This window comes from Eptatretus burgeri, chromosome 3, assembly GCF_056783735.1.
Source record: "Eptatretus burgeri isolate ZD-2024b chromosome 3, Ebu_testis_v1, whole genome shotgun sequence".
NCBI classification, from domain to species: domain Eukaryota; kingdom Metazoa; phylum Chordata; class Myxini; order Myxiniformes; family Myxinidae; genus Eptatretus; species Eptatretus burgeri.
The window spans coordinates 84,927,417-84,950,440 of NC_140963.1; the positions used below are offsets into that span (position 1 = coordinate 84,927,417).

Sequence of the window (23,024 nt, forward strand, 5' to 3'; positions counted from 1 at the left end):
AAGGTCTGTTTCACTAATGGGATGCATGCAACATGTTAACTCCACCACTGAAGGTGGACAGAGGCTGTTTTCACCCCTCTCTGTCTGTCCCTCTGTGAGCAGGATATCTCAAAACGTTGTGGACACGTTTGAACGAAAATTGGTGGATAGGTTGGGTGTATGACACAAGGACTAATTGATTTTATTTGAGTGAAGATCCAGATATGAGAATTTTTTTTTTTTTACCTGATTCTTCACCATTGAGGGATATGGCCAAAATGAGAGCTATATAGCATGATATTTCAAAAAGTTGTGGATGAGTTGGTTAGTTGAGGAGAACAAGCCGATTTATATATTTTTACGGTTGTGGGGGTAGATGGAGGAATTTCATAGCAAGTTAGGATTGTTTCGAGTTGCTTGGTCCGTGGATGTGTAGGAGACATCTCGATGTAAATTAAGTTGGGAAACTGTGAGCTTAAGTGTTGTCACCACACGGGGGGTGGTGCTGTGTTAATTAGATAGGGATTAAGGCCAATTTTCCCCAGTATGTAATTGCCCCCGTGACCTTTTCCTATGTTTTTGCATTTACAAGCCAGCAATAACAGGAATTGCGTCTTTATAACAATAAGCGAGCCAAACATGCCGAACAGGCAGAAGCCCCACCTTCCCGGTTTCAACGTCGAAGCCTCGTGTATGTCAACGAAGGGAGCGGTGCCATTCTGTAGAGGGCAACGGTTTCGGCAAGCGCCATCGACAAGGAAGCTGCACGGTGGTTGGTGAGCCCTGGCGTTGAATATTGCCTCACGTATGGTTCCTGCTCTGAGAGCGGCTCGGCGCCATTTTGGGCGCATCTGCCCTCGCTGTAAGAAGCGGCCCGATCACAAAGTTCAACAGAGACCGTCTCTGGATAAAGCTAAGTGCGCGAATAAAGGGAGGATTTTCTTTTATTTTGTTTTCCCCTTGTCTGTATGAAAGTCCGTGTGTACAGGTGCCTCGACTTTAGACTTTAATTTATCTCACGTTTTATTATTACATTTTGACTTGTTACCCTTGTAAGTATTTCTTCTATTTTCACGAAAAACCTGTGTTTATTTTAGGTTTCTGGTGTCCTTGTGTTTATCGTGGGTTCAAGTATAAACCCCCTTGTGCTGTGCTTCGATCTGCTCCGTCCGTGCGCCCTTCCCCTCCTGCATGCGCCATAATCTCTGAGGATCACGTGTTCGTGTCGAAGGAAAACCGCTCGGCGATCCGGCCTGGTCGGTGTCAACCACCCGTCCACCACAATTGCGCCGTGGGGGGGGGAGGGGGGATTAACTTAACTGGCCAGACCCGCGACAATATTTTGATTCACATCTGGCCTATCAATGGGATACAAAACATAAACTCTTCAGCCTGACGGAGGTATATGCTCAACCGAATGCCATTCGAGTTTTGTATTTGCTAACATCGGTTTCTGTTTGATGTTCCTATCTGTGAAATGTTTTGCCTGTTAATGTTCTTGTGATGGATGTAAATGTGCACAATCTCTCATGATTCCCCATGGCCTGCATGTCTTCTTCTTCTTCCTTCCATGTCTTCCATGTCTTTCCATGTAAAATGTCTTCCATGAGCTTTAAACAAATTAGAAAGGGAAAAATTTGAAGATTGATCAAAATGACATCACCGATAACACTTGGTGATAAGTCCTTGGTAATGTGGTTTCATATGTTTGCTTAATTTATTTTTTGTTTGTTTTGTCCTTGTTTAGCATTAATCTAATGTTTGTTTGTTTTTTCCTCATTTTCATTTTCACATCTTCAGGTGTGATTTGTACAATGCATTTACATCAGCAAGACTTCAACCATGGATTCTTACATTTAACCCTTCTTTTCCTGTCAGTTTTTGAGCAGATGAATGGTGAAGTGGGGAAAGCACATGGTGTAGTGCCATGTCCAGTGTTCGCCAAGTTTCAGAGTGCCGCAAATGTTTCGGACATCTCTTATGCATCAGACGACATGGCTCTTCCTGCGTTGGAATCTCCGTTTGCTTCGTACGAAGCACCGCTACTTCTCGGGCAGGCAGGTGAGACCCCTGCTCTCTACTCTATCCTGGTTCTTCCCAAACCCTATCCCTCTACCTATTTCCTTTCTCTTTCCACCCAGTCTGAGCTGATTTTATGATCCCACTCTGAAATGAGTTTTGATTGCTTATTAAGCCATCACTAGTGGTGCTTAACACTGAGGCCATTTTGTATCTTTCAAAGTTAGAGCTATGACTGGCTTTTTAACACCGCTATACATTTCTCAGAAAAGGCAATGGCAAACGACCCAGTGTACTGAATGAAGAACTGGTCCTGCTCATGGAGGCAAGTGTCTATCTGCGTCAGCCAGAATAGCGATGGATGAAATTGACAGACCATTAATTGAGGTGTGCTAATGGCTGTGGGCAGCAAGGATCTGATAATTTTGGTGTTTTTGCTGGAGTAAAAGAGGAAGACTTTGTGTGTGTGTGTGTGTGTGTGTGTGTGTGTGTGTGTGTGTGTGTGTGTGTGTGTGTGTGTGTGTGTGTGTGTGTGTGTGTGTGTGTGTGTGTGTGTGTGACAAATTGATTCGATTTTGGGGAATATCTGGATCTGAGAATTTTTTAAGTGATTCTTCACCATTGAGAGTGCCAAAACGATATTTAGCATGATTTTTCAAAAAGTTCTCGATGGGTTATGACAAAACTTGGATAATTTGGGAAGGTGACAAGAACAAACTGACTTGATTTTGGTTAAGGTCTGAATGCAGATCCTGCCTATCAGTGGGATACAAAACATAAACAATCAGCCTGGGAGAGGTATGTGCTCCACTGAGTTCCGTTCTAGTTTCAATTGCCACCAATTAGCTGGGTATTAGTACCCCTTTCACCAGCCATGACACTTCAGCAAATAACTTCTCTGACTTTATGGGAATGACTCGATCTGTAGACTTTCCAATCCAGATGTCTCCCAATGGCTAATCCTCCCTTCAGGACTTGGCGATGAAAATGTCCCCTGCTCTTCCTCTGCTCCAATTGGTTCATCTGATCAAATGCTTGTGAGAGTCAACATCTATCTGGTTCTTCTTCAAGAGCTGCTTCAGTGCTGGCTTCCTCTGGCAATTCACTCAAGTAGATTGGCAGTTACTGCAAGCAGCCATCCCTCTGCTGGACTGGTCTCCCATATGTACTGTCCCTCATGTTAACTCAGTTTTGGAAACCTGCTCTTCTTTCTGTGCAGATTCCTCACATCTTGTCTTCAGATGGAATATAACCTCGGGTAAATGATGGTGAAAGGAGCAGAAAGAGGATATGCAAGAAAAGCAGAGCAGGTTTTTAGGACACATGAGTTAATGCCGTCTAGGTTGGCCAGAAACTTCTACCCCTTCTCAGGTGCAAAATACAGAGTCCAGGAACAGTTGGGGGTGACTGGCTAGGGTGTGTACAGAGGGTGAGCAGTTGGGGACACGAGATTTGCAAGCAAACACAGAAGTGAAGTATTCGGCCGCTCCTGAGTGGAGTTGGCTGTGGTACCATTAACTAAAAAGTGTGAGGGTTGGTGTTAGCAATCACCCAGTCTTTGTCCGGTTTCACCAATTTGGATATTTTTGCAGAGAGTGCATGTGATTCCGTAGATCATATCCACAGTGGTGTAGTCAGTGGTCTGTCGTGTTGATTCTGCTTTTGGGTTGTAAGAGTGAAGTGGTGGTCTGAATGAAGGCCAATGTGAATACATCTTTTCCTTGGGTTTTCTTTCTCAGAAGGTTGTAAAGCCATCTAGCTGTTGGTGTTGCTGGCACTATCTAGTGCACCGGCCACAATGGAGGTGGGAAAGGCACGCTCAGTGAAGGAATTTCATGTCTGATTTTTTGATTTTGATTTGAATTCTGAATTGTTGTTGCACAGATGGTGAACCCGAGGAATTGGAAATATGGGATTGAAATTTCAACATGGGAGGATAAATATAGAAAGTATTTGAGAAGAATTGTTTAAAGTTGATGAACCGTTAAATATCCTCTTATAGGATGTGGGACCGATGCAGTTGCCTATGTAGTGGCCAAAGAATTCTGGTGTGGGACTGTCAAATGGCATAAAAATTTTTAATGAAACTGTTAAAAAAAAATTGTGTAGTTTTATTTTTTCTTTTTTTTTGTATACACTGTTAAGGCTCGTATGAGAGCTAACACACATAACGCACAACAAGAGGAACAGGAGACAAGATGGGAGGTGGGGCGGGGGGAGGGAAAGTAAATAACAGTGTGGAACAAAGATATGAGGAGATCTGGAGAAGGGAGAGGGATGGGATGGGATGCACAGGGAAAACAAGATGGGCACGACAGGGACTTTCAAGAAGGAAAGAAGGGAATTTGAAGGAGGTGGGTTTGGGGTGGATTAGCGGGGTTTTTGGGGGGGGGTTGTATAACTTTTCGAGGCTCATATTAGAGCTAACACAATGCACAGCAAGGGGGGCATGAGACAAGAGGGGCGGGAGTGAGAAGGACAAAGCGGTGAGGAACAGAGACATTAGGAGATCTGTGGAAGGGAGAGGGATGGGGTGGTGAACATGGGGTATACAAGATGGACATTACAGGGACTTTCAGCAAGGAAGGCAGGGAATTTGAAGGAGGTGGGTTTGGGGTGGATTAACGGGGGTAGAAAAGATCCAAGATTTGGATGGGGGGGCGATAAGAGGTGATAGTGAACAGCTGTTGTGAAGGCCTGCAGGCAAGAATGGGATTGAACAGAGTGAGGGAGTTTGTTCCAAAGGCGGGAAAAAAGAGGAATGAAGGAGTGAAGGTGGGCGGTGATTCGTGATTTTGATAGTGTTGCCAGAAGGGGGTTGTTGGTGGACCTTGAGCGCCCTGCGGAAATATGGTGGGGACAAATCGCAGACACAGCAGGGGGGGGTGAGACCAGAGAGGAGATGGTAGAAGACAGAAAGACCACCAACCTGCCTGTGGTGAGAGGGTGAGAGGCCCAAAGACTCAGCCTCATCGTGGGCGATACCAATGATCCGAAATGCCTTGGTTTCCACAGCGTGAAGCCGAGAAAAGTGGGAGGCAGGAGAACAAGCCCAGAGGGGAGAGCAGTACTCCATCATGCTGCGGACGAAAGCATCAGCAAAGAGATGAAGAGGATTTTCCAGAGAGTCGGAGAGATCATTGATGAAAACCAGAAAAAGAGCAGGGCCCAGAACACTGCCTCGAGGAACTCCAGCCTGGACAGGAAAAGGGGATGAAAGAACTCTATATAAGGCCACACGTTGACTGTGACGGGAGAGGAAGTCTGCGAGCCATGAGTGGAGATGGCCTTGGATACCATAGGAAGAGAGTTTGGTGAGCAGGGCAGGGTTCCAGACTGTGTCAAAAGCATGTGATCTTTTTCTCTTTTTATCTTTCCCTTTCTATTTTTTTTTCTCTCTGTTTCTCTTTCCTAGCATTTATTTACCACACCCTCACCTGATCCCAATCCCTTCTTCTTCTATTGTCTTGGTGTGCAGATGATGATGAGTTTAATGAGACAGAGCGGATGAGTAAGGAGGAATTAAAAGAAGTTCTTCGCAAGCAGTTGGAGTATTACTTTTCTCGGTAAGGCCTCTGCCATCAAGTGTTGCACTTTTACTTTCTTGATCAACCTTTTCCATCAATGGTGACAATCCACCTGTTATGGCATGCAAAGACTGCATGACTGCTCTTTTTGGCTTGGTCTTTTGGCCTTGCCATATACAGTATCTCACAAAAGTGAGTACACCCCTCACAAATATGTAAATATATAATTCAGTGTAACTTTTTAAGCAGCTGTGCTCGAAGCAAACCGAAGAGTTGTTGACAGAGTAGACATTCTGCAATATGTATGCAGGCACAAAACTGACATTCCATAAAAACAATGTGGCATATTACGAATATTTCTGAAAGATGAGGCAACAAAAGTGAGTACACCCCTTCTATTGTCTGCATAAGAAGTAAGTCAAGCATGGTAAAACAGCTTCCATTTTCATCATTTTCTGCATATTTAAGTCAGAGTGTTTAAGGTACAAATATGCACCAAACAATACACAAAATCTCCATAGAGCTGCAACCTCCCTGGTATGTTAAAAGTGAAGAAGTGTACTCGACGCAGTCATTTTCTATCTGCTTGCTGAAGAAATAATTGCATAGGAAATACTGTACCAATCGCCATTGAGAAAGCAGCGTGACTCCTCATGGTAAAGAGCTTTCGTAAGATGTCAAAGATCGAATCGTTGCCCGACATAAAGATGGCCAAGGATACAAGAAGATCAGTGCTTCTTTGAAAGTAAGCCCCAACACCGTGGCCAAGGTCATCCAGAAGTTCTCAAAGAAGCGTACAACAATGAGTTGCGCTCGCCAGGGCAGACAAGCAAAGATGACTGCAGGTACTGTTCGCCAAGTTCAGAATCTAGTCCTCCAAGACAGACGACAGTGCCACCAAGATTACTGAAGAGATTTCTACAGCTTCTGGCCAGTCTGTTAGTGCGCAAACTTGAAGCAGAGCCACAAGAAAGCTCGCAAACAGTTTGCTGAAGCACATCAATCCAAGCCCCTGGACTACTGGCAACATGTCCTATGGTCTGATGAAACGAAGATCATTTTTTTTGATCTGATGGAGTGCAGCGTGTCTGGTGGCGACCTGGGGAACAGTACCAAGACAAGTGCGTTATCCCTACTGTCAAGCATGGTGGTGGTAGTGTCATGGTTTGGGGATGCATGAGTGCTGCCGGTACTGGAGAGCTCAAGTTCATCGAGGGAAACATGGATTCTACAATGCACTGTGACATCCTGAAGGAGAAGATGTTACCCTCCCTGCAAAAACTTAGTAGAGGAGCTGTATTTCAGCACGAAAACGATCGGAAGCATTGTTCCAAGCAGACAACTGCCTTTCTGAAGAAGTCGAAGGTCAATGTGTTGGAGTGGCCAAGCATGTCACCTGATGTAAACCCAATAGAACACCTGTGGGGAATCCTGAAATATAAGGTTGAGGGACGAAAGGTGTCCAACATCACACAACTTCGAGAAGTCATTGCAGAGGAGTGGAACAGGATCCCAGCAAAGACATGTGGAACACTGGTCAACTCCATACCGAGTAGAATAGCTGCTGTGCTCAAAAACAATGGTGGACATACAAAATACTGAAAACAATAATGTTTCAATGTGAGAAAGTACTGAGGGTGTACTCACTTTTGTTGCCCCCCCCCCCCTTTCACAGATATGCCCAGTATGCCACATTGTTTCTACAGAATAAATGTTTTGGGCCTGTACATGTATGACAGGATGTCTACTCCATCATTTCTTTGAGTCTTGTGTTTATAATACATCAACGTAAAAAGTTACAACAAAATATGTACATTTTTGTAAAGGGTGTACTCACTTTTGTGAGATACTGTATATGTTGTTGGGGTCAGGTGAGAAGAGCACTAGGTGTTGGAAGCTATGCCGGTTCCAACCAGACTCCCCGGAATTGTAGGCCTTCGCACACGGATAAATCCGTGACTCGGCGGGTCGCTTAACCGACCGTGGACGCCAATAACTCAACCACGTGACCTAGGGTCCTCCCGTCTATGGGTTAATCGGGTTACCTAATTAATCACGTGGTTTAATTAGCAGGGAACACACCCTCGGTACGCCTTGTCCAAACCGGATCAGATGCAGCCGAGCGACTGCCAAGGACATACCGGCTAAAAGGAACGGATCTTTGGGAATAAAGTCCCATCTAAACTAGGATTCAGACCATGCTGGATCAATGGAAGAAAAGACAAAAACGAGCAGGGAACATTCCCAATAATAATAATTTATTTACATGCAGGCGAGGAAAGATATGTGGCACAGTGAATAGTTTTATTGTGTGTAATGCAGGGATAGAAAGAAGCGTGTGGTGCGACAATAAACAGGCAACTTACAAAAGGGGACACAGAGCAGACTTAACGCGAAAATAGTAACAATAATAATAACGATCTTCTGCAGTCTTACTTAAGCAGACAGGTGCCAGGACACACGCACACGCACACGCACACGCACACACAGACACAGAAAACCCTATGAAGAGGGAGTTTAGAACCAGGAATTGGGCACCGTAAAGTAGGAGCTTGAGTCGAATAAGGGGCGGAGTCCAGAGTGTGAGGACGGAGTAGTAGGCAGGTGGGGTCGGACGTCGTGTGGGCGGAGACGAGGAGGCGGACTCTGGGAAGCAGGAGGCGGGTCGTGGCGGTGTTGACTAGGCGAGGCGAGAGAGAGGTGGAGAAACTCAAAAAGCAAGAGAGACAGAAAAGGCAAAAGAGAAACTGAGGAACTTCTCCGACCTTTACAGGATTTGCAGCTCGGGAAGAGGGGCCACCCCGAATTGTAACGTCGTCACCTGAATTGGGCGCTCAGATTGGCCCTGACCCCTTACGTGGCCTGCCAGCTTGGGCCGGAAACCGCCTCACTTCGTTTCCGGCAGGACCATCCCAGACAGCGAACACACCTCGCTCCGACCCCACGACATGACACGAATCGCCCACACTGAAGTTGGCATGTGAATCATCCTGCAAACACCCCCGGGCCGTGACTGGACAACCGGTCGAGGGTCCTGCATGCCCGCTCGGGCGTTCGACCAGCGTCGGTCAACGTGCTCGCTCCGCGCACGCCAATGTGGCTCGCACTGTACATTCCCCGGCTCAATCACAGCTTTGCTGGCCGGAGAGACAAGAAGACGTTCACCATCCGTGGAGAATCCTCTGCTGCCAGCGAGGGCTGAAGGTACATTGCCATGGATAATTCCATGTATGTTTCACGAGCGGCGTACGTGTCTGCTTTCAAGCACATTCCATACAGTGCGCGCGGTTCCGCCATTATGCACGTGGCCGGCGCTCGCGTTCACCCGACTCCGCTAGCATGTGCGTGGGGCGAACACCAATACGTGTCGGATATTGAGCTTAAAAAGGAACAAGCCGCTTCTACTCGCACACTCGTATCCTGTCAAACATGGCGTGGAGTCGTCTTTATCGGCCTCAGTACGTGTTTCGTGCAGCATGGGCGTCGTGCTGGCCATGTTTCCCGTGCCGTGAAAAACACCATTCCTGCAGCCTCTTGAGAGATATTTATTCGCATGCCTTTTTAATGCAACCGGCAATTCTCCCCAGACCATCGGAAGCTCGAGTCGACAACCCCGAACTGCCAAGCACACACACTGCCGGGATCTCGGTGACCATCCACTCGGGTTACGCACGGGTCGAGCACGGAAACGACTCGTCCCGTTCGAGTCCCGTCGAGGGTGTGAATACTCGGTAGCTCACCATGTTGGTCTCCCGGTACTTTGAAGTTTGGCAAATAACCCTGTCCCACGTGGTGGAATTATTGACGATGCATGGTCCGATAAGGGACCTGTACCCTTGGAGTTTTCCGACCGGGCGTAGTGGCGTGCGCCTGTAATCCGGCTACTCGGAGGCTTGGGTTGGAGGATCGCTCGAGAAAAGGGAGCTCTGCACTGGGCCGCGCTATGAGAGGGTGTAGGGCAGCCCGGAATCATGGCGAAACCCAATCCTTATCCCTGTGTCGTAAGAGGCGACCAGGGTTGCGTCAGGAAGGGCATCCGGCGTAAAACCTATGCCAAATCAGTATGCGGATCATAACGGATGATCCGCTGTGGCGACCCCTAACAGGACCAGCCGAAAGACTAACAACAACAACCCTCGGAGTTTTCCGAACGGTACGATCTGAATTCCAGGTGTTCGGCGGAGCTAATTCTACTGCTCCATCTCGCGGTCACGCTCGCAGCCGACGCTCGGCTCCGCAACAATATATGTATATATGTATGTATGTATATATATATATATATATATACACGCACACGCACACGCACACGCACACGCACACGCACACGCACACGCACGCACACACACGCACACGCACACACACACACACACACACACACACACACACACACACACACAGTGTACACCCCCTTTCCAAGTTTCACCTTTTATTGCCTTATGGCCTGGAATTAAATTGCGTTAAATCGGACTTTTTCTACCTTTATTTCCATAACGTAACCCACAAATTCAACAAATTTCAGAAAATCAATTAAAAATACAAAACTAAAATATCTTGGTTGGATAAGTGTTCATCCCCCTTATAATTGCATTTGCAAATTAGGTCAGGTGTCACAAAGCACCTTCAAAAATCACACACCAAGGTGATTGGCCTCCACCTGTGCAAGAAAGCTGAAATTGGGACGGAAGTTCACCTTTCAGCATGACAACAACCTGATCCACACAACCAAAGCTACACTGGAGTGGCTGAGGAACAAAAAGAAAAATGTTCTTGAGTGGCCCAGTCAGCCCTGACCAAAATCCAATCAAAAATCTGTGGCACGACTTGAACATTGCTGTCCATCAATGCTCCCCTTACAACTTGACTGAGCTTGAACAGTTTTGTTCAGAAGAAAGGGCAAATATTGCTCAACCAAGGTGTGAAAAGTTGGTGGAGACCTATCCCGACAGACTCACAGCTGTAATTTTGTATTTTTAATTAATTTTCTGAAATTTGTAGAATTTGCTTTTCACTTGGAAGTTTTGTGTTAGAATGTGTAAATAAAGGTGGGAAAAGTCTGACTGCAATTTCATTCCAGTCTATAAGGCAACAAAAGGTGAAAATTTTGAAAGGGGTTGTAGACTTTCTATAGGCACTGTATATACATTGGAGGCCCTCAATATCAGACATGAGATCAGGGCTGTCTCTGGCCATATATCAAACTTTTGATACAGTCTGGCATCCTTCCTTGCTCTCCAAACTGTCTGCCTATGGAATCCGAGGTCAACTCCACTCTTGGATTACCGTACTGACTTACTCTATTCTCATAGATGACGTGTGGCTCTCAACAGAACCCATTCACCTCTTCTCCCTTTCAAGGCTGGAGTACCATATTTTCTGGTGTGTGACCCGCACTTTTTTATTGGCAAAAAAGGTAAAAGTTGGGGGTGCGGTTAATACAATGGTATAGAAAAAAAATCAGTCTTAAAAGTTTAGATGTGTGGCGTATATCGAGCCTTGCGGCTCTGAAAATACCATGAAACACAAAAGAACACCTTGTCTCACATCAAAATAAGAATTATTCACAATAGCTAGAGTTTAATAATGGTGCAACCACCTCAAATAAGCTTGCACACAAATTTGCATGCATCTGACAATGGACTGGGGGCGGTCACATGGCCCGCTTTGTGCTTCGTGAGGACCACCATCACTGAAGATGGAGTGCAATGTGATGATCAACACTACTGATCATGAGAAGGACCGATTCACTGCCATGCTCACCTGCACCGCAGACTATGGCAAGCTACCCCCGTATGTCTTGTTCAAGCGGAAGACACTACCCGAAGTCAAGTTTCCAGCCGGCATCATTGTTCGTGCACAAGAGAAGGAGTGGATAGATGAGGGACTGGTCCAGAACTGGGTGTGCACGGTAAGGCTTAGTAGGCTGGATGGTGGTGTCTCCTGACTTTGGAGCAATGCTAATCCTGGATGTGTTCAGTTGTCACAAGACCGACGACACCAAAGCACTGCTCCGTCGGACCAACAGCGATCTCGTCATCATCCCAGGCAGGATGACATCGCGACTGCAGCCCATCGATGCATCCAACAATCCGTTCAAGGACGGGCCACGTCGCTGTTGGTCCGACTGGATAATGTGTGTGGAGAAGACCCACACCAAGACCAGGAGGCTGAGAAAGGTAGACCTTCCGATGATCAGCGGCTGGATCATCAAGGTGTGGGAGGAGGTACCATCGGACATCAAGCGAGCATTTCTGAAATGCTGCATCTCCAACAACATGGACGGCACAGAGGACGATGACATTTGGGAGGAGGAGGCTGCAAATGACAGTGACAGCGATGGGGACTTGCTCTACCCGAATTAACCTCCGCCATCGAAGATCGGAGGTTACTGTTTTCACCCCTTTCTGTTTGTTTGTTTGTTTGTTTGTTTGTTTGTTACCTTTGCAAACTTTGTTGTGAAGGTTGTTTTGATCGCTGTGTATTTATTTATTTATTTATTTGTGAATATGTGTGTTTGTTTGTTTGTTATTCGCATAACTCCAAAAGTATTGAACTGAATCGCAGCAAATTTGGTGGGATGATTGGTTATTATCCGAGGACCATTTGATTAGATTTTGGGAGCGATCGGGTCAAAGGTCAAGGTCATGAAAAGGTCAAAATCGTCTTTTTACCATAGCGTGGTCCATTTTTTTATCCAATTTGCATGCAACTAATGCCAAAATGTTCAGAATTCAATGCCCCATCTTGTGATATGTGACATGACACAATGACGTAATAACTCTTATTAGCGGTTGGGAATCAAAGGTCAGGGGGGTCACGACATTGCAAAATGTGCGGTTTTAGTCATAACACGGTCAATTCTTATCCGATTTGCATGAAACCAACACCAAAATGTTGACTGTTCTGTTCCCCACACTCTAATACCAATTACAAAAGTCGAGGTCGAGGTCATGAAAAGGTCAAAATCGTCATTTTGCCATAGTGCGGTCGATTTTTATCCAATTTGCATGCAACCAATGCCAAAATGTTGTGAATTCAATGCCCAATCTTGTGATATACGATATGACACAGGAAATTTAATGTTTTTAAGCCATCATAACACATATGAGATGGCAGATGTGGTATGGGAGTAAATACCCTCACAATCAACGGTTTCTGGGGGGGGGGGGGCGCAAAATGTATCGTTGGCGAAGGTATGCGCTCTATTGAGTGCCCGTTCTCGTTTGTCTGTGAAAAGTATTACGGAAAAACTCCTCTGGATTTTGACGAAACTTGGTGGGGGGGTTAGGTATGGTCCAATGATCATGCCATTAGATTTTGGACTTTGTCCCCCCCCCCCCTCCCCCAAAAAATAGTAAGAGAAAATTTTTTTTTTTGCATTTCTACATGTTTTAAGTGATTTCCAACCCCCCCCCACACACAAAAAAAATTGTTAGACAAAAAAAAATTTTTGCAACTTTTTTTTTCAACAAAATTTCGATTTCTTTTTTTGCATTTCTACATGTTCTAAGTGATTTTCAACCCCCCCCTCCCCAAAAAAATGTTGGAGAAAAGAACTATAACTCTGTCAGCACTGTTGACATCATATTTAATGAATAAGATATAAGGTTCACTTGAGTGACCCAGCAGTATTGGCGGCGGAGGTTTTGCACTCTCCTGAGTGCTCCCCCTCAAGTTTGGATAAGGAGTTATGTACCGTCTTCGAGGAAAGCATTGACGAGGATTTCTTCGGGTTTAGCTGAAAAGCTTCATCAAACCCAAATGGCCCTTTTCAGAGCCACAATTCCACAAGAAATATGTATGATACCGACCGGTATGAATCCCTTTTCTTTTTTGTAGTCACAAAAAAAATCCTCTTTATATTATAAAAATTAAGAAAGAAAAATAAAACCTTCTTGGTTTCCTCTCCTCTCTCTTCAACTTCTTGAAAATGAGAATATGACAGAGACAAAATTAAGCGGACATGGGAGTAGGCATGTTGATACCTCCGTCACTTTGTTCCGTACAAAGTTGATATACAAACATATTTAGATCTCCATCAGAAAACTGGAGGGGGAGCACTCGGTAAAGTGCAAAACCTCCGCTGCCAATACTGCTGGGTCACTTAAGTGAACCTGATATCCTATTCATTGTAGGTCAAAACGGATCAGACTCTACTGAACCACGATTGAATAAACTAAACTAGATCGACGCGCATGTAGAAATGCCAAAAAAAAAATCGAAATTTTTTTGAAAAAATAGGTGCAAAATTTGTTTTTTTTTTCCTCTAACAATTTTTTTTTGGGGGGGGGGTTGGAAATCACTTAAATTCTTAAAACATGTAGAAATGCAAAAAACTTTTGAAATATTTTAAAAATAAAATCGAAATTTTTTTGAAAAAATGTTGCAAAATTTTGTTTTTTTTTCTCTAACAAATTTATTTATTTTTGGTTGGAAATCACTTAAAACATGTAGAAATGCAAAAACAAAAATTCAAATATTTTTTTCAAAATGGCGGCCATATTGGACTTTGGACCAAGTCCAAAATCTTATGGCATGATCCTTGGACCATACCTAATCCCCCCACCAAGTTTCGTCGAAATCCGTCCAGGAGTTTTTCCGTAATACTGTTCACAAACAAACAAACAGACGGGTGAAAACAGTAACCTCCGTCCATCTTCGATGGCGGAGGTTAATAAAATTATCAACATATTCTTTTTTTTTGAGGGTGAAAAACAGGTGTGGTTTATACACCAGAAAATACGGTTCCCCAACGCAGTGTTCTAGGCCCCATATTATTGCTAATCTTCATCAATGATCTCACTGACTGAAAAATCCTCTCGATCTCTGCTGATGACTCCACACTCTGCCATGACATCTGTCATCCTGAAATCACAAACTGGTCAAGCACAATGTTGCTTATCTATCCATATTGTCCACCCTTATCCCTCATCGTTTCCTGCATCCCTTGTTTGTCCGTCTCAGTCTACTTTCTTCCTCCGCCCTACTGTTGGTGTTTCTCCTGCTGTTGTCTTTGTTATGTTGTGTCCTGATTTTGTTCGGTGTCATTGCTCTTCCACAACCCTCGACCATGTTAAATAAATGAATAAAACAATTCCCCAACATTCGTGGCATTTTCCAGAAACGTATCTCCCACTAAAAGCAGGGTCCGACACAACATCAATTAGAAGATTCATCCCCTCTGTTTAAGTATCTAGAGGTCGTTTTCCACTCTTATTGTTGGGTTTGTAGAAAGTTTTACGAAAATTACTCAATGAAAGTTACTTGATACCACTCGATTATGATGCCCAAAGTGCAGTACGACATGCGGATTTAAAACGAAGCAGAAAAGACGATGTGCAGTTTTTAAAATATTCTTCGTTTGTATGCAGCACAGGGCTGCGATGTAGCATCATTGGCTGATTGCACAGTCATGCCGCTGATGCTGCCCTTTGCTTTGCCGGTCAGGGTAGGAATTTGGAATGGTACCAGCAATAGCTTGCCCACTCCTTTGGAAAGGACAGCATGGTATATTTAACGTCCACCGACGAATGCTGGCAGACGGGACACCCGCCATCCATCTGAGACGGCACACACATTGACCCTGCTTGTGAAACATGATAGAAGTTTATAGCTGGTTTGAAGCCCAGGCGAGACAGCTTAAGTGTGAGTGTGCATACCTCCAGGCTATCCTGTCAGTCCTACAATTATAAAGACTGTCAAGCCATTTTAAAGAGAAAAAGTGTGTGATGCAGCAAAAATATGGAAACCCCACTCTACTTGGAGGAGAGTGTGTACTGGGCTGGCAGGATGGCCTTAAAGATTAAAAATAAAAAATCCTGTTTCATGACACCCCACTGATTTAATGGATGTTAATTTGCAATACAAGTCGTGTTATATTCCTACCCTTTGCTTTTAAAATCGAATAATCCACTTCCGTTGTCACTATCACAGCACATACGCTACCCCTTTAGACGTGGTGGCAGGGGTGGGGGGGAGGGGAAGTGTGCATCAGCGAAAATACGTGGTGTCAAGTGAAAGGTGTTCATGACTTTTATTAATTGCGTATCAGTGAAATATGCATTAACTCAGAGTCTGTATAGTGAGGAGTGCCCGTATATAAGTTTGCATGTTCCCCTCCCTATAGGTGTCTGTTGTGTCACTTGGTTTGTTCCGTTCCCACGTCCCGTCCACCTCTTCTCCCCGTATCTCTTTTCTTTGATTGAAAGTAAACCCTCATTAGGACAAGACGTTTTCCCATCTTTCACCTTATGTGCATTCCGCCACCAAATTTGACTTAATTAGGAATAACCTTGGGAAGTCGTAAAGTGAATCCGAGCACAAGGTAATTCGTATTTGAGCGCAGTTTAGCTCACCACCTTTCAGCTGCTCACGGGATCAAAGATCCCAGATCCCAGCACTGAGACATATCGCGCTTGCGAGCCTCTGACACAATAGTACTGAACTCCACTAAATACGAGCCATGTAACATGCTTGAAGTAATTATGAAACCTGTGCAGTACAAGCTTGCCCCCTTGTCTTCCTGCCCAAAAACGGCTGTGTAGTTGGTTACTTATTCTTGTTTGTTTTTTTTGGGGGGGTTTTTTGCTGCAGTGAAAACCTGTCTAATGACCTGTACTTGGTCTCACAAATGGACAGCGACCAATACGTTCCAATCTGGACCATTGCCAACTTCAACCAGGTCAAGAAACTCACTGCTGATAAGGACCTCATCGTGGAAGTGTTGAGATGTGAGTTTTAACCTCTCCCATATGTGCTCTCCATTATTTCATCATCGACTGAGTGAGCAGCAAAAATATATTTACTATCAGATACGGACACTGCTGTTTCATGTGTGTGTGTGTGTGTGTGTGTGTGTGTGTGTGTGTGTGTGTGTGTGTGTGTGTGTGTGTGTGTGTGTGTGTGTGTGTGTGTGTGTGTGTGTGTGTGTGTGTGTGTGTGTGTGTGTGTGTGTGTGGCCATAACTCCAAAACCATGAAACCTTGCACCTTGAAACATGGCATACATATAAGGGAACCTCAAGGAAGTGCATGAGTGAAAAAGTGGGTGTTTGGGTGAATCTAAACACCCCTTTTGAAGATAATTAACGACGTTATTTAATTATCCTTGATCAAGGATCATCTTTGATCAGCCTGCTCTCCCTCGCTGGAGTCTTCACCATTATTTTTTGGCCTTCCTAACAATGCCTTGATTTGGGACAGTCCACAACGGTTTCTTAACGCTAAGGTTTTTTTTTTTTTGGTTTTTTTTTTCCTTCACTTTCCTCACTCATCTCATCAAATGCCTCATCATCATCCCTACACATCACTCAATACATTGCAATGCTGTGTGTGCCAGCATGTGTGGCTTTTTCATTTCCACACGTGCCAAAACCTCGAGAAGCTCTTGAACTAAGCCGAATTACAAAATTTAAACTCCAGAATTGAACTTAGCAGCAGTTCCAACTGCCAAAAAAGTGTTGTTTGTCTATATTGGATGACTCCAGGAGGTGTTTAATCTGACGGATCGGTAATCGCTTGCCAAGCCTGCCGTTCATTATCAACCATTTTGTTGGAGTGCTTGCTTGAGTGCTTAAGCCACTTGGCTGCACTGCAAACCGCACTTTCCATCTGCATGACCTCCTGCCTGTATTGTGCCCCACCGTCTTGTTCCTTTTTAATGTTTGGATGGATGAGGGAAGGTAAATGATAGATGGATAGAAGGGATGGATTGACACAATGGGATGGATGGATGGACTGAATAGATTCTTCTCCCCCCCCCCCCTTCATCACCCTCAACCCACCCCTTCCTCGCTCTTCTTTCTTTCTGTTCTCTCTATCTCTATCTCTATCTCTATCTCTATCTCTATCTCTATCTCTATCTCTATCTCTATCTCTATCTCTATCTCTATCTCTATCTCTATCTCTATCTCTATCTCTATCTCTATCTCTATCTCTATCTCTATCTCTATCTCTATCTCTATCTCTATCTCTATCTCTATCTCTATCTCTATCTCTATCTCTATCTCTATCTCTATCTCTATCTCTATCTCTATCTCTATCTCTATCTCTATCTCTATCTCTATCTCTATCTCTATCTCTATCTCTATCTCTGTGTATACACACACACACACACACCTTTAATATTCCTGTCAGTGAAGCAACGGATTTTATTTGCTCGTTGAATAGTAATAAAAAATACAAACTTGCCTCAACAAAGACCAGATGTGACTGCATCCAGAGAAATTTCAGGATGATAAACTAAACCTAATTTGCTATTTAAGCATGCATTTATTTTCTAATATTATTATGATTTACTTCGTTAAAATAATTTTTTTAAGTGTAAACTTTACAAATGATGAATTTGATTTCCTCTGCCACTGAAGATGAAGGAGGATATGTTTTCACCCCTATCTATCTGTCTGTCTGTTTATGTACAGGATATCTCAAAAAGTTGTGGACGGATCTGGATGAAAATTTTGTGGGCAGGTTGGGTGTGTGATAAGGACTAACTGATTTGATTTTGGTGAAGATCCGGATCTGGATAGGGAATTATTTAGTTTTTAAAGTGATTCTTCACCATTGAGTGACTGGGCCAAAAACGATACAGTGCTGTATAGCATGATATTTCAAAAATGTACCGGGCGTGATATGTTCTCGTGGATCAGGCATTACGTGGCGGAGGTATGCGCTCGACCAAGTACCTCTTCTAGTTTCACATCTGAATTTACTTTTCTCTTTGTAGTATCTATATCCCTGGATTGAACTTTTTCTTTTTTTGCATATTGATTACAAACTCAATGTTTCATCTGTGCTGTTATTGAAGAGTTGTGTTTATGGTTTGTGGTAGAGCAATAGTGTTCATAATTTGAAACAATTTTGGTGTGCCTCTTGTATTTGCACAGCATCTGCTGTGGTACAGGTCGATGAGAAAGGAGAGAAGGTGAGGCCTAACTACAAACGCTGTGTGGTTATTCTTCGTGAGATCCCTGAAACGACACCCATTGAGGTGTGTGGTCATTGTCTTGTTGTCATTCCTTCATGCTGAAATAAAGTAGATTATTCATATGCTTGGCGTAACTTCGAGTGGGCACTAAATACCGCTGAGCCCATGTCCCCAAGCTTCACACAAATGTCAAGGTCATTGCAGGCTACATCGGATTGGTGTGGCGTCTTTTCGGCTCGTAACTGTAGATGGTCTGTGTAGGACGTGCAGGCGCTGTTTGACGGTGAGGCCTGCCCTTGCTTTGTCAGTTGCGAATTTGCACACAACAGCAGCTGGTATGTGACATTCGAGTCTGACACAGACGCGCAGCAGGTAAGCGAGGAACTGTTCATGCGCAAGCACATATGTGTGAACAAACACCCCAACTACCATCATTGTTCTTTAAATTTACCCACTTTCCTTCAACCCCCTCCCCCCACTCCACAGTTGTGCTTTTGTCATACAAAGGCTGTTTTTATGATTGTCTGTACTGCTGTGATGTTGCTTCTTCTTCACAAAGTGTTTTATTTAATTGCTTCAGGCTTTTCGATATCTTAGGGAAGAAGTGAAGACATTTTTGGGAAAACCCATTATGGTAAGTGGCTAATTGTGTTGTTTGTTTCAAATATTTTCTGACATATTTGAACGTTGTGGTGCAGACACTTTGAGCACAATCGCTGCTTTTTGTGTGGGATAACATTTCTGTGACATGTGTCTGTTCTGTTGAACACTTGGTTAAATCAAATAGCTTGACTGACGTCGGCTGTTGTGTTGGCAAGGTTATGTACGGTTTGTCAAAAAAATTAAAAAATTAAGAACTTTTCACAGCTTGAGCATTAAAGCCTCCCCCTATACTCCTTTTACATAGGGGGAGTCTTGTGCTTGTTGTAGGGTTTGTTTCTGCAATTAGTGCCCCCAATTTTTAATGGTACCCCAGTTTCATAGACCCCTACAAGTACTAAACCACCATTTAGGTTGGTGGTGTTGTTGTTGTTGTTGTTTTTTTTCCTTCCTTCACTGCCAAATTTCCAAGCTGTATCTCTGAGCTGCCTGGGACTTTCAGAATGGAATTTTGCACCAATAATGGGAATATGAAAATGCAGGGTTCACACAACTTTTTTGACCTTGATCCATTTCTTCAGTTTATGACCCAATTATAGACATTTTAACATTCACCAAAATTCGACTAAGGTTTGTCCGATCAGAATGAAATTGCTGTCGAGATAGCCTAGAGCAAGGCACATGTACGCTTCATCTACATGATACCCCTCTGAGGTCTTAGACCCCTCAGAGTACTAAACTTCTGTGCAGGTTTTTCTCCTTTTTTTTTTGTCCTGCCAATGTATCTCGGATCGGGCTGGGACTTTCAGAATGAACTTCTTCTGAAATAATGGGAATAGAAAGTATGTGGGGTTGACATTTTTTTGACATTGACCTAATTTTTAGCTTATCTGGAATTTATATTCCAGATAAGGCATTGTCATCGTGCATCGTCCATCCGTCTGTCTCCAATTTCGACTTCTCTGGCTAAACCGGCAGGCCGATCTGGCTGAAATTTGGCAGCAACGTTCCTCTCCTGACTGCTAACGGGAATTGCAAAGCTCGTTCCGGTCACGTGACATTAAGCAAGTCAAAATGGCCGACTTAGTCAATTTCTTCAAAAATCTTCTTGTCCAGCCCCACAAGTCGGTACACTACCAAATTTGGGTTGCAACATTAGGCCACGGTAGGGATGTTAAATTACGGAAGGCATGCCGATCACATGACCGGAAATGTGTCAAAATGGTGCCGTGACTAGTACGTGCCCGTAAAAAAAAAAAATAAAAATAAAAATCATAAATAAATATTCAAACCGCAAGCAACAACCACACAGGCCGTTTCTTCGCTCGAGCGTGCCCGTACGTGCGTGGCCCAGAAGTTCGCATATTATTCGCAATTTATTTTTAATACCCAATTATTCAATTGGCGCCAACGTATTTTACCTTTTCGCAATGTCGTGGCAAGGAAAAACAAAAAGAGAAGAGAAGAGAGAGAAAAAAAATTTACTTCCTGGTTCGGAGCAAACCAGCACTCTGATGTTACCGAAATTTATGCACCGTCTAATATGAAAACGATCATAACTTGGGGCATTGTGTTTATCTATAAATGCGCATAAGAAATCGAGAAATTATTAGAATACACGAAGTCATCATTATCCAGAAGCCCGTACGTTGTAACCCGTAATGGGGAACGCAGCTGAGCTTCCCTTCCCCATCAGCCACGCCCACACAACAACGTGTCTTGTCATTGGTTTGGTAAATAAATGGCCATAACTTGGGAAGCACTTGTCCGATTAATATCAAACCTTGAAAAGGCACATCCTCAGGTCCCCAGCAATATATCTGGCAAGTTTCAATTAGATCGGACCAGTGGTTGTCGAGAAATGGCGGTCACACACACACACACACACACACACACACACACACACACACACACACACACACACACACACACACACACACACACACACACACACACACACACACACACACACACACACACACACACACACACACACACATTGCTGGAATTATAGATAGATGTTGAGTTTTACAGATAGATTGTAGTTGGGGACACATTTTCTTAATTTACACTCTATCCTTAAATGTTGAAGGCCAAAGTAATATGGCATTCCACAAAGAACATGGCCATCATTGGATTGCGGGCACCAGGGGAGGCTTACCTTTTGTGATTGCCAGTATCTTTCTCTTGGCCCCATTAACCTTCGCTCCCTTGTAGGCACCAATTCAGTTGTGGATAACAGTTCACCCCTGTTGGTGCTGATATTGCCATTGTGGGGATGTCTATCTCCGTGGAGATGCCACGATGCGCACATAAACTCTTTCCTTGTGTTTTCAACCTTGCAAATGCTAGGCCAGAATAAAGGCCAAGCCGATTGCAATCACCACGTTCCTGCCAAAGAATGGACTACGCCAGCCAGAGTCTGGTTCGTACCCTCGGCAACGCTTTTCAATAACGACCACGACACCCGCCACGCCTGCAAGCCCTTTCTTCCTCCAGCCGGTGTACGCACCTCCACAGCAGTTTGGCTTCTACAGCGTGCTGCCACCACCCACATGGCCACCAGCTTCAGCTTACTTCGAAAGTCCACTGGTGTGAAGTACCCCACGTATTTGTTTTGGAAGTGGAGAGTCTTTATTTTGTTACAAACTCCCCATTTTGAATATCAATGTTATGTTTGCCCACAACATTGTTTCTGTAGAATAAAGCATTCGATACATCGTTTGTTACAAGTTTTGATATATGTGGAGACTTCCACGAGGCATGCTGAAGTGAACAGTACAGCAGAAATTAGTAATGTTACCAAGAGCATGTATTTATTTTGTTTTGTTCATCTATTTTTAAGGCTCCATTTACAACGCCAACTTTTCATAACAGTTATAGAACACCTGCCTCGTACAAGCCCTTACTGACACCCCAGGTGCACATGAGACAGTACTACACTAGAAACAGGTGAGAGCAGAGTGGATGTGTTTTGGTGTGGTCAGCAAGTCACTTTTGAATTGATGATTGAAATCGGCACGTTTTGAAATCGGCACGTTTTGAAATCCACACAACCATTATTAAAAGGCTAGTATGTGATTAGCAATTATTCCTCCATACGGCCCCCAACAAAAAAAATTAAAAATACAGAATGTACCTGTTGGTGGATTGGACCACCTGTGGCCTCGTGTTTAACATTTCCACAAACTGAGACTCTTGCACATGCATGGCTTCCTGTGATTGTCAGTGATACTCTTGGAGTTCCGTCTGCTGGTGGATGCTTTTCCCGACTGTATTACTAGTTTATCTGGAATTTAAATTCCAGAAAAGGTGTTGTCATCGTGTGCCGTCCATCTCCTATTTTGACTTCTCCAGCCAAACCTCTGGGCCAATCCGGCTGAAATTTGGCACCAACGTTCCTCTCCTGACTGGTAACAGGGATTTCAAAGCTCGTTCCGGTCACATGACTTTAAATTGGTCAAAATGGCTGACTTGGTAAATTTCGTCAAAAATCTTCTTCTCCAGACCCACCAGCCAGAATGCTACCAAATTTGGGTTGCAACATTGGTACAGGGTAGGGATATAAAATTGTGGAAGTCATGTCAATCACATGACCAAAAGTGTCAAAATTGCCAACAGTAAGTTTTTGGGAAAGACGCATAAATTCCTTCAAGACTCTTCCTCTCCAGACCCACCAGTCAGAATGGTACCAAATTTGGGTTACAACATTAGGCCAGGGCTCGATAAGCTACAGGTCCAGTGGTGCCATTTTTACTTTGTAGAAAAGAAAATTAAAAAAAAAAAATTCTGTGGCTGCACACAAGATGTCTATGAAGGCACAATCTTCAGCCAACAGTCTTGGCAGCGTCCGTGGTTTATAAATAAAAAAACACAAGTTTTCCTGGGTGAGGCGTTTCGTCTCATCTTCTCCATTTGTTTGCAAAATGCCAGCTTGTTTTCTGCATTCAAATGCAGAAAATGGGTTAGACCATCATC

The 23,024-nt window shown here is 44.0% G+C and overlaps 1 protein-coding gene across 14 annotated transcripts in view; it reads left to right on the forward strand.

The window, feature by feature from the left end:
- LOC147030343 (la-related protein 4B-like) overlaps window positions 1-23,024 on the forward strand; it is a 146,004-nt gene that overhangs the window by 70,944 nt on the left and 52,036 nt on the right. For 13 of the 14 annotated variants that reach the window (XM_085874276.1, XM_085874277.1, XM_085874284.1 and 10 more), the window contains 8 exons: window positions 1,858-2,040; window positions 5,477-5,564; window positions 16,116-16,252; window positions 18,406-18,509; window positions 18,708-18,818; window positions 19,027-19,080; window positions 21,399-21,638; window positions 21,892-21,998. In XM_085874276.1, the coding sequence (XP_085730402.1) occupies window positions 1,858-2,040; window positions 5,477-5,564; window positions 16,116-16,252; window positions 18,406-18,509; window positions 18,708-18,818; window positions 19,027-19,080; window positions 21,399-21,638; window positions 21,892-21,998 (1,024 nt within the window). The remainder of the gene's footprint in view (window positions 1-1,857; window positions 2,041-5,476; window positions 5,565-16,115; window positions 16,253-18,405; window positions 18,510-18,707; window positions 18,819-19,026; window positions 19,081-21,398; window positions 21,639-21,891; window positions 21,999-23,024) is intronic. The other variant, XM_085874290.1, reaches the window with a different exon arrangement.